The 11,512-nt window shown below is 55.2% G+C and overlaps 1 protein-coding gene across 1 annotated transcript; it reads left to right on the top strand.

The window, feature by feature from the left end:
* The first annotated feature begins 2,115 nt into the window (after positions 1–2,115).
* GRHPR (glyoxylate and hydroxypyruvate reductase) lies at positions 2,116–11,490 on the top strand. Its single transcript, XM_060014505.1, has 9 exons — positions 2,116–2,269; positions 3,989–4,119; positions 4,520–4,592; positions 5,145–5,261; positions 6,357–6,445; positions 7,554–7,658; positions 8,432–8,567; positions 9,847–9,977; positions 11,152–11,490. The coding sequence occupies exons 1-9, from the start codon at positions 2,187–2,189 to the stop codon at positions 11,271–11,273; spliced, it is 987 nt and encodes a 328-aa protein (XP_059870488.1). The 5' UTR covers positions 2,116–2,186; the 3' UTR covers positions 11,274–11,490.
* Positions 11,491–11,512: the final 22 nt, after the last annotated feature.

The raw sequence follows: 11,512 nt of genomic DNA, 5'->3' as shown, positions 1-11,512 counted from the left end.
ATGTGGGGGAGGAGCTGGGCCCAGGTGTCACCACTGATTAACAGGATGGAGCCACTGGGCTGTGCTGTCCCCAGAAGCCCTGGTCTGGGGACAGAAAAACACTTTGTTGCGTCAATAGTTGAGGTATTTCAGAAATCGTCCCTAAGGTGTCCTAGCAGTGCAGATAGCGGTCTGTGGGTAAGACATTTATTAATGTGTTACAGGGAGAGAAGGCAGGACAGAGCACTGGCCAGGGACCCAGGTGGCCCAAAGAGCCAGCTCTGGCCCCTCCAGCGACTTGCTGTGTGACCCCAGGCTGGAGATGTCATGTCTCTGTGCCTGTCTCTCTTTCCTAGCTGGGCTTTGATGGGGCTGAATGGATTCAGATAAAATCCTCAGAGAAGAGACCACCAGGTAGGGCTTTTGCCTTCTAGGTGCTCCCAAGCCTGGGAGCAAGTACCTGAACAGGCTCTGGCAGAGATGAAGCCGGCAGAGCTCAGGGACAGGTCTGGGCCCCTCCCACTTGTACTGAGTCTTGCTTCAGCATCTGCACCTCTGACCAGCTGCTATCCCTGGGGTATGTGCTTCCTTGGATGTGTTACTATTTATCAAGCACCTACGATGTGTGTTACCTTGTATGGTTAGTCCATTCAAGATGGCTGTTCTGTTGCTCTCTGTATATCCCCTGCTCTACTAGTCCCTGCTTCACTCACATGACTATCCAATCCTCTTAATTACAGGGCTTAATTAGTCCCTGGTAACTGATGAGCCCACCTGACATCAATTCCCCCTATAAATGGTAGCCTCCTTCTCCCTCGGGCAGTAAAGACTGCTGCCATATCCTGCCCGCCATCTGCATGGTGGGGTGTTGCTCCAGGACCCTTTGTGTACGATCCCTGTCCAATAAGCCACTGATGTCTTCGTCACTGTCTCCAGGCTCTTTCTTGGGTCTCGAGGCTGGACAACTACAAGGCTTGCAAGCCTGCAGTGCAGCCCAACATACCTGCTGTTGTAAGTACTATATATAGTCATCCTCTCAACAAGCTGTGAGGGAGGTATCACTATTGTCCCCATTTTACAGATGAGGAAACTGAGGCATGCAGAAGTTTAACAACTTGTCCTTAGTGGGTGGCAGAGCTGTGATTTAAACCCAGGCAGTCTGGCTCCTGAGCCTGAACTCCTCAACTCTTTCCTTCATGGCCTTGGTGCTTGGTAAATACCTAACATGGCCCAGGGCCCATGCAAATGTTGCTTGCTTAATAATCACAACAACCCTTAAAGGTAAGTTCTAATAACCCCATCTTGTAGCTGAAGAAACTGAGGCTTAGGAAGAGGATGTGAACCGACCAAGATCACACAGCTTGTTAAGTGGCAGAGCTGGGATTCAGACCCAGTCCACCTGACTGCAAACCCGGGGTCTGACCATGACCCCACATGTCTCCAGCATCTTGGCCCTGGCCCTATGCATGACCTGCCTCCAGCCGGTCAGCAAGTGTTCAGCAAACTGGGTGGCCCACAACCAATCAAACTCCCTCTCACAACTGTGGGCTTCCTATGGGGAACTGCACCAAGTATTAAAGAGGTCATTCTGGGATTCATACCGCCCTCATCCAGGCTCCTCTGTATGCACAATAGGCCAGGCTCAGAGCTCAGTCTGTGTGACCAAAGACCCCTGCGTGGAACAGTGTGACCATGAAGAGACAGACCTAGAGAAGATGGTTAATGCACTCAGGCCCTGGGAATGGGGATGGTCCTTGACTGCAGCCCCCTCCCCCAGCGCAGTAGGCACCTTTATAGGCATCCACACACATTCACACAGGACTCTCTCCTGGATGCCCTTTTACCCAATGCAACCCCCAAGTCACGCCTGCCGGTCCTGATGCTCTGGGGCAGTGTGTACTCAGAGGTAGCAGGCCAAGGATACGAGCCTGGCACCAGCCCCAGAACCAGTCTCAGTTTCATTAAGGCTTGATATCACACACACACACACACACGCACAAGGCGTACACGCGGAGCCCCAGTTACCCCCACACAGACACACCGTCAGTGCCACTCGCTCACTGCACAGCTGCAACCCCACACGCCCCCACTCTGCCCCCGCCCCCCCGCCCCTCCTGCTCCGGGCCCGGCCTTCCCGAGGACACGCCCCCTTCCCAGACTGCTTCCGCCCGCGGGGTCCGGCTCAGTATCCGGCGTCTGGAAGGTGAATGAGGCCTGTGCGACTTATGAAGGTGTTTGTGACGCGCAGGATCCCCACCGAGGGCAGCGCCGCGCTCGCCCGGGCCGCAGAGTAAGAGCCCCGCGTCCCTGCACCGCTCCGCGCGCCGAGTCCCCGCCCTCCGGGCGCGAGTTCTGCGGGTGGCGTCGCGGGAAGGGGCTGCAGAGCCCCAGGCGCCGCTCCGGGACCTCGGGCACCCAGTACGCTGGCTGACTCAGCGTCTCCGGGCGGGTCGGGGTAGGCCTCCCGAGGCCCAGTTAGTTATTTTTGGTGGGGCGGACGGCGCGGTCCGTGGCGTCAGATCCGGGATCCTGCGCTTGGGCCTTGGCCGAACTTTACAACCTGTGCCTGGCCAGGACGGTCTTGGAGTTTGGGGAAGCTTAGAGAAAGTTCTCTGGGGCCCAGCTTTCTCCAGGCCCGTTGCAGTGACGCTGGGACCCGCAGCTCCCCTGGCCCTTGCAGTGTGGGTGGGGGAAAGGGCTGGAGCCCTCCCCAGCCATGGCCCTGGGGAGAGGGAAGACGGCCCATGACACAAGGGACAGGCTGTTAATCTTTTACCCTCTGTGGTCACTTGGCCAGGTCAGGGACCTTAGCAGTCACTGGATTACCTGGTCCCTTTGGACAGTTGGCAGGGGGCCTCTGGTAGCATTTCTTAAATTGAACCCTGCAGGTCAGCCTTGCCAGGTGCTTCATATACGTAAACTCTTAATCCTTCAGTACTGTGAAGTCGGTACAGTAATTCCCACTTTACAGAGAAAACTGGGTCAGGTTAAGTGCCTTCCCCAATGACTGTGTGTGGCACAGCTGGGATGTGAACCTTTGCTCTGTCAGCTGCAGTCTGAGCCCTGCATTATGCAGGTTTGCACTGCCCATATCAGGCAGGGAGAAGGTGGAACCCAGCCTCAGAGACCAGTGCAAGGGGAAAATGAGATTTGTTCATTTCATTCAATGCAATAAAACCTTTGCTGAGGACTTGCCATGTACCAAGCATTGAGGGGGGAAGAGGGGAGGGCAAAAACAACAAGGGCACTAGTGGCAGCAGCTCACACTGCTATAGCGCTGTGCCACCATCAAAGGAGGGTGAAAGGAAGCCTGTGCCTGGGGCTTAGGCGTGGAGGTGCCGCAGCGGGGAATTCTGGGAAGTGCCCGCAGCTCTGTGTCTTGCGCATGTAGATGCTCCGTACGTGTTGGCTGCACAGAATTAAATGTCAAGGGCTGGGAGGTTGGGCAGCACCACGGGGAAACATGCCCCGTGCCCACCAGCCACCATGGAAGTGCCCCCTGAAACTCCTCCATGTTGAACTGCTTTGATCTTGTCCAAGTACAAAGTCAAGAACAAGAGTTTTTCATTTCATGGACTCATAGGAGAGGATGTGCAACTGGACAGGGAAATCAAGCCCCATCTGACTTCCCCCCACTGGCCTTCCCAACAATAGGCAGCCCAGGCCCGGGAGCTCACTACCTGTGAGGCCTCCTGTAGGGGTAAGAAAGCGCTTCCTTGTGTTGAGCTGAGAGCCGTCCCCGTGACTTTCTCCTTTCACTTTAGGCCCCTTTCAGTCCTTGTCAGAGAGCTGTGGTCTGTGACAGCCCTTCACCCTCAGGATAGTTCTGAGGCCACCCACGCCTGACCTTGACTCGCCTCAGCCAGCCCCAGGCAGCTTGAGGCCAGAGCAAGCAGAAGACAATGTTTCCCACTCTGAGAGGGGTCTGCAGGGGGCTGGAGGGGCTTTGGGGGCCTGGGGACACCTGCGGGGCTCCCGCACTTCTGAGCGGTCTTTCCTTTGCCTTCAGCTGTGAGGTGGAGCAGTGGGATTCCGATGAGCCCATCCCCAGCAAGGACCTGGAACGGGGCGTGGCCGGGGCCCATGGCCTGCTCTGCCTCCTCTCTGACCGCATAGACAAGAAGCTCCTGGATGCCGCAGGTGTGTGCACTGGGCAGGCCCGGGGAGGGTTCCAAGGGTGTCTTGGCCCTGGTGGACATATCAGCCTACTGCTGCTGGTTCCCGAGCAGGTCTTCAGTGACCTCTCTGAGCTCTGAGGGCATTCACTGCAGACCTGGGCCAGAGGGAGCAGTTGTGTGCAGTTCCATATGGCACACACTTTGCCCCTCTCTCCTGGTGGTGAGTCCCCAGAGGGAGGCCTTAGGAGGGCAAAGACCATGGTGTGGAGGAGAGCCAGGGCCTGGGGCCCTCGTCCAGCTCTGCTCAGCCTTGCTTTATGACCTTGAGCAGGGCCCTGCCTTTTCTGGACCTGTCTGTAGTATGTAGGAGGGCCTTGAATCCCATGAGAAAAGATACAAACAATGCTTTTTCTGCCCAACAGGAGCCAATCTCAAAGTCATCAGCACAATGTCCGTGGGTGTTGACCACTTGGCTTTGGATGAAATCAAGAAGCGGTAAATGCGGCTTGGGCTCTGGAAGCAGGGCCTGGAGTGAGGGGTGACTACCAGAGAGGGAAAAAGAGGAGCTGAGTATTTATTTCTTCATATTCTTTGACCATTCAGTGAAAACGTAAGGTAGCTGATGATAAAATCTGCTCATGTGTGCACACATCAGTTAAGGTAAGGCCGAGCAGTCAGAAGCAGTGGGTAACAATGTCCAGGTGACACCCTTTCACATTCATTCTTTTTTTTGACCCCCACAACAACCCCTTCAAGTAGAAAAGGCAAGTATTATTATTTCCCTCTTTAGATGAGGAAGTTCAGAAAAGTTAAGTAGTTACTGGCTCCAGACTTTGGACCCCGATCTTCCATCTTATATCCTTCTCAAAATGGGAGATAATCAAGATGGGAATGAGGGCTGGCCATTCCTGAGTGCTCACTTACAGCTCTGAGCTTCCTGACAGGCAGCGCAAAGAGGGAACAAAGCTGTATCACAGCAATGTCCCAGCAGTAGAAATTGGTGAAGGTGCTTGAGGCCAGCGTTACCGCCAAATCTTTGATTCGTAGTGGGATCCGTGTGGGCTACACCCCAGATGTCCTGACAGATGCCACGGCCGAACTTGCCGTCTCCCTGCTGCTCACCACCTGTCGCCGGTTGCCTGAGGCCATCGAGGAGGTGAAGAAGTGAGTGAACACTTGGCAGGGAAGTCGACTCTGCTCAGCAGCTAGTACTTGAGCACCCAGTGTCACCCTGGACCAGAGGTGATCCTGTCCCCGGCTGTGCCCCAACTAATGAGGGGGGACAGACTCAGGCACAATACTAAAATGCACAGCAGAGCTGAAATAAACAGGGTGTGAAGGGAAATTGTGGGGGAGGACTGTGGATCAGGGAAGGCTGCGTGGAAGTGGTAGCCGGTGGGCGTCCTCCTGAGCCCTTAGAGGGCCCTGTGCACCATCATGTGGGAATCCAAAAGGCTCTGGAAACTGAAGGTTGTTTCATTTCGCTGCAGATACACCAATGTGCTTGATACGGGTGCCACCCCAGATGCTGTTGAGGGTGTTATGTAGAATACAGCATATGTACCTTAACACCTTCCTAAAATCTGAAAATTTAAAAATTCTGGCCTGAGGGTTTCAGATCAGAGATGTGGGTCTGTACATCCAGAGTTGGGAAAGGTACTCCAGATGCGGGGACTGGCTTGAGCAAAGGCCAGGAGGTGTGCAGATGCAGGCTCTCAGAGAATGTGTACTGGGAGAGGGGATTTGAGGTGGGGATGTGGCAGGGACAGAGGCTGCATGGGGCTGACTAGACACTCTCACCCTTCTGTCGAGGGAGTTGGTCCCTTCACTGGAGGTGACTCAAGACAGGCTCTATTCCCCTGTCCACCCAAGGCAACAGGGGTGGGCCTGTGGCTTCCCTGGAGCACTGAGAATACTGTTTTTGGAATCCTACATCCTGGGTTTGCAACCTGCTGCTCTTCCCTGGCTGTGTGACCTCACATAGATTGCCCTTTCTTGTCTCAGTTTTCCCGTCTGCAAAATGGGGGGAGAACCTGTAAGGCCCCTTCCAGCCTTCGGACTCTGTGTCCCCAGTGGGTTTAAAGGAAGAGTCAGTCACGCTGCTTATCGGCAACACCCAGTGGCTGTAGGGGTAACGCATGCTCCTCTCAATCCTTGACTGGAGGGCTGGGCCTGTCCCTTGCACCACGGGGTCTGTGTAGCGGCCCTCATCTTTGCCTGAGACCAGAGCCTCTAACCCGTCCCTCTCTCTCCCTGCAGCGGCGGCTGGACCTCGTGGAAGCCCCTGTGGATGTGTGGCTACGGCCTCACACAGAGCACCGTTGGCATCATCGGGCTGGGGCGCATAGGTGAGGCTCCCATCTACCCAGATTGGCACCCTGGCTCTCACGTCTTGGTTTGAGTCTCTGGCACCCGTGTCCAGATGCTGACAATCCTTTGGAAAGAGTCACCGTACCTGGGTGCAGTAGGGACACCTCTAGCGAGAAGACACAGCATCGTAAAACACAGGCCAAAAAATAAAATAAGGAGTTCCGTAAGAACTCATTAGGTGATAGAAGCAAGTTGTAAGAGCCAGGGTTCTTTATGATTATAGCTGCATACAGGACAGATGAAAGCGATGACGGCTGCAGGGTCGGGACTTTTAGGAGGGGTTTACTGTGGGAGAGCCCATGCTGCCCCAGGCCTGGGTTCTGGAAGGCATCTGACTCCTAAAGCCTTAATTCCCAGCGGACAGAGCTTACCTGTGATTCTGAGGCGGGGCAGAGCTACTTTTCTTCCAGTGGCCCCCAGCGCTGGAGAAGCCTGGCATAGGCCGGTGGCTCTCTGGCACCCTGCCTGGTGCAGAGGTGAGGGTGAGGACGGGAGGGCTGCATAAATTGTCCAGCCAGCTAGCAGCCCTGCCTCCCACACTAGAGGGCTGCTTGGAAGAAGCCAGCAGCTTTGGGACGTGCTCTGCGTCTGAAAATCCAGCTGCCCAAGCCTGTCCCGGCAGCAGTGTGTGTGCAAAGGGTCAGGGTCGGGGTGAGTTGGCAGTTGGGCAGCGCCACCAGAAAGTCGGGTGGGGTCTGTGGGTGCACCACCAGAAGCAGAGGGTCCAGAAGGAGGAAGGGGACCGTGTGCTCAGACCTCTGCTGGGCTGCCAGATCCAGTGCTCAGGGAAGGCTAGCAGATGGCCCTCAAGATGGCCAGCACCGTGTGAGGACGGCACAAGTCAGTCACAGCCACACAGGAGCTGTGGTGCTGCCTTCAGATCCCTGAAGGACTATCAGACGGACCCCTGAGGGCAGTGTGGGCTGGCAGGGGGCTGGGTACAGTGTGGCAGGAGTGGTTGATGTTGGGAAGGGCCTCCCCACGCCCACCCTTCCCCCAGGGGCTCCCGCTCTCTGGAGCTGCTGGGCGCTGCCCTGCCCTCTGAGGGACTGGGAACAAGCGCTGACTCTGACTCCTTGCCTCCAGGCCAGGCCATTGCTCGGTGTCTGAAACCATTCGGTGTCCAGAGATTGCTTTACACAGGGCGCCAGCCCAGGCCTCAGGAAGCAGAGGAATTCCAGGCAGAGTTTGGTAAGTAAAACCTCGATTTCCACAGGAACCCCACCTGTGCTGGGCTGGATGGTTCTCCGTGTTTGCTGTAACGGCAGCACTTTGGGGCAGGCTGCAGGAGCTCCATGGTGTCTGCGGCGTGCCTTAGGTGTTGTCTGACCTCCCTGCCCCTGCACGCAGAGGCCCATTCAGGGAGCAAAGGGCCTCACCCAGGCCACACAGTGAGTACCCTCAATGCCAGAGGGACTCCAGGTCTCCTGTCTTGCAGGGTCTTTTATCACCATTGTCCATGTACAAACAGAGCGGCAGGGATGGTGACACATACAAGGAATTGCTGGGAACTTTCACGCAGTTGCCTTAATAAACTGGTGAGCGCTTACCCGCCAGCCTTGTGTCCGGGTGGATCCAGCTCCCTGGCAGGCGCACAGCGTGTTGAGCAGAGGGCAGGCTGGATTTCAGCCACTCCACCCCCTTGGCACATTGGGCCTTGAAGGTGGTGAAAGCCAGAGTGGTCCAGATCCCATTGTGTGACCTTGAATAAGCTCCTGCCCCTCTCTGGCCTCAGTTTCCCCACCTTTAGAGCAGGGGGCTGGCTGAATGATGTAACACACCAGGAACCCACGAGTGTCTGTTGACTTTGTGTGGTTATTAGAGTTCTCCAGGTAGAGACAAGACCTTCAGGAAGCATCTTGGGAGTTTCCATTATGGGCGGAGGGAGGAATGGTCAAGGTTCCCACCCTCTTGCTGTCCCTAACCTGGGACACAGCACCTGATGGAGCCCTGCCCTCCCCCAGTGTCCACCCAGCAGCTGGCCGCTGAGTCTGATTTCATCGTCGTGGCCTGCTCCTTAACACCTGCAACCAGGGGGCTCTGCAACAAGGACTTCTTCCAGCAGATGAAGAAAACGGCCGTGTTTGTCAACATCAGCAGGTATCCTGGGTCACCAGGCAAGCCTAGAGAGGGGCTGTCCCTGTTGCTGTGACCTGAGGTTTTTCTTCCCCATGGGCTGTCAGTGAGACTCAGGCTGAGCTTACTGCCCTTGATAAACCAATCAACCAGACAACTCAGAAATACAGTAAAGGCCCCAGAGCATGTCCCAGGTGCTCAGAGCAGGGCCTGGCCTGTCTGGTTCCCAGCAGTACCCTTGGCCTTGCTCAGGAAGTGAAGGCACCGTGGCAGCAAGTTACCAGGTAACCCTGTACCTCTAACCACAAAGGGGTGGCCTTAATGTTCTTTACAGCCCTTTGGAGGCCGACCTTCATGGTGCTGAGCCTGGGTCTGTCTGTGTGAGTCAATGACAGCTTGAACCCTCATGCTCCTGGGCAGACAGACCCAAAACCCAGGTTGTCTTGGGTCCTCAAAATGTCCCCAGGGTGCCTTTAGGCCACTGAGCATGTTATGGGGGCAGACCTTCCCTCTCTGCCACTCCAACTCCTTCTTAGCTAGTGCCCTTTGAACCCACTTAAATCAATTTGGAGGCAAAGATGGGCAATGGGAGGGGACTCCCAAGGGCTCATCCACCCCAGAGGTGCCTGTAGTTACTGACGTTTAGCTGCAAAGGGGGTGCCTTTGGGGTGGAGTGAACATGCAGGAACACAGGGCTCGCACTGATGCCAACAGTGTCATTGCTTCCGTCACGTACCCAGTACTTCAGGGCACTGGGTTATTGCTGCACGAGTATCGTTGAGTGCACAATGTGAAGTCTTTAGCAAACCAGATCTCTACTCCAATGGTTCATTGATGGGAAAGATGTCTGCTCACTTGGATGGATGTAGGTGGGTGTATCCTCAGGTCTCTGCCTGCAGTTGGGCAGGTGCCTGACACTTGCTGCAGTGCTTGTCAGCCGGTGGTCGGGATCCCAACACACATGCAGGCTCTGGGTCCCGTTCATGTAGTGGTGCGTGTAAGTAAGCTTTGATCCTCCTAGCACTCCTGGGAGTTAGGTAGTATTCTCCCTATCATACAGAGGAGGACCCTGAGGCACAGAGAATTTGAGACACTTGCCCAAGGTCACACAGCTCGAAAGTGGCAGGTTGGGGTTCTCTGTATTACTGTACAAACTATAAATAAGTATACTATAAGGCTTACTGCTTTGAAAGTTAGTGCCAAGTGCCAGGTTGATGGGAAAATTCATTCTCTGGGTGGTTCTGCCCTAAAGGCGACCTGGGTAGAGGGAGCTTTGGGGCACCCACATCACTGTCATTCTCAGGGGAGAAGTGGTGGACCAGGACGACCTGTACCAGGCCCTGGCCAGTGGTCAGATTGCAGCTGCTGGACTGGACGTGACAACCCCAGAACCACTGCCTACAAACCACCCTCTCCTGACCCTGAAAAACTGCGGTAAGAACTGCGCTTTACCAGCAACACTTCACCCGGCCCCGGTTCCTTCCCGCCACAGCTTGTGAAGCCGGCTTGCAGTTCTCCCAACACTCGGGTTAAGCACTGTGCCCCCAGAGACACAAGCCACAGCTGTAGGGGTGGGAGTTGCAGCTCCAAACGCCCTTTCTCAGGCTAAGTTTTAAGTCATACCCTTTTCCCTGTCCCCTAGCCCCCGGGGAGGTAGATGCGTCTGGCATCTCATCCCGTGACACCTTAGTGCAGTGGTTCTCAAACTTTTTTGTTCATCGGTCACCTGGAGGGACTGATCAAACACACGGTGCCCTCCCCCCATGCTTCTGCCTCAGGGATGAGGCCTGAGAATATGCTCCTAATGTCTGGCACACTGCTGCTGCCCCTTGGCCGGGGAGCACTGTGAGAACCACTTACTTAGCATTCCTCTTTAGACTCCTCAGTTACCGTTAACAGTTCTTTATATTACGGTCTCTCTGTTCAGCTAGCTGACGTGGTTTCTGCCTCCAGACTAATATATAACCGAGTGGAAGGGGCCCCAGGTTGTCTGGGCCAGTCCCTGTCCTTTACTTACATTCTGGAAGGGAAAACCAAAGAGAAGGGCCGTAGCTGCCTTCCCCACAGTGAATGCTCCCATTATTGGAGCCCTTGGAAGCTCTACCATCCCCGCCCCCGTGCCCATCTGAGAGGAACATTGGCTGTGATGGCCAGGCTGTTGCCCGGAGCTGGGAAATCTCCCATCCCCCCAAGCCCTGGGCCTTTAGCTCGGTGCCCTGGGTACTGCTTTTGAAAGGTGTGCTTTAGGGACGAGTGACCTCACTTGTTCTGCAGTGGGGCCAGAAGCAGCTGCGCTGTCCAGCCTTTCATCTAGTTATTTCGGGAGATCAGAAGCCCAGGGCGTCACCTAGTTTCACCATCTGATATTTGAAGGGCTGCGTCTAGACAGGCTCCAAGACTCCTTCTAGCCCTGACATTCTTGTGTTCAGGATATATGTACTTCTTGTCACCCTTGCGTCTGGGTTTCGGTAGCCCTGGGGAAATAGAGTGCTTAGTGAGAGGAGGGAAGGCAAATCTTTTTATTGGCACATCCTAGCCATGAAAAAAGGGCCCGAGTTAAGGCTCCTGAATCACCCTCCTCATTTCCCTTTCTTCCTCTCCTTTCCAGTGATCCTGCCCCACATTGGCAGTGCCACCCATAGAACCCGAAACACCATGTCCTTGTTGGCAGCTAACAACTTGCTGGCTGGCCTGAGAGGGGAGCCGATGCCCAGTGAACTCAAGCTGTAGCCACACGGGAGACACTGAGGCTAAGAGGCAAACGGCCCCGGGATTCTGTCAGATGCGCCCAGGCTTGATTGGACCCACAGGATGGGAGCCAAAGAAAAAAGTCTGATGTGTACTGATTCTATGGAGGGAAGACTGGTGCTCATGGATGTGCTCCCACTTTTGTGGTTGGAAGCATCTGAGCCCAAAGTGTATAATTCTATTAAATAATTCTCTGAGAGACCGCCTGGGCGTGTAACTGG

This window comes from Delphinus delphis, chromosome 6 (genome assembly GCF_949987515.2).
Source record: "Delphinus delphis chromosome 6, mDelDel1.2, whole genome shotgun sequence".
Taxonomy (NCBI): domain Eukaryota; kingdom Metazoa; phylum Chordata; class Mammalia; order Artiodactyla; family Delphinidae; genus Delphinus; species Delphinus delphis.
This window is presented reverse-complemented; position numbering and strand designations above follow the sequence as displayed.

Bases quoted from the DNA above. Each gene is read 5' to 3' on its own strand.
- GRHPR (XM_060014505.1), top strand. From the start codon at position 2,187: ATGAGGCCTGTGCGACTTATGAAGGTGTTTGTGACGCGCAGGATCCCC. The intron at 4,120-4,519 runs GTGTGTGCACTG...TCTGCCCAACAG, and splicing joins GAAGCTCCTGGATGCCGCAG to GAGCCAATCTCAAAGTCATC. The intron at 5,262-6,356 runs GTGAGTGAACAC...CTCTCCCTGCAG, and splicing joins GCCATCGAGGAGGTGAAGAA to CGGCGGCTGGACCTCGTGGA.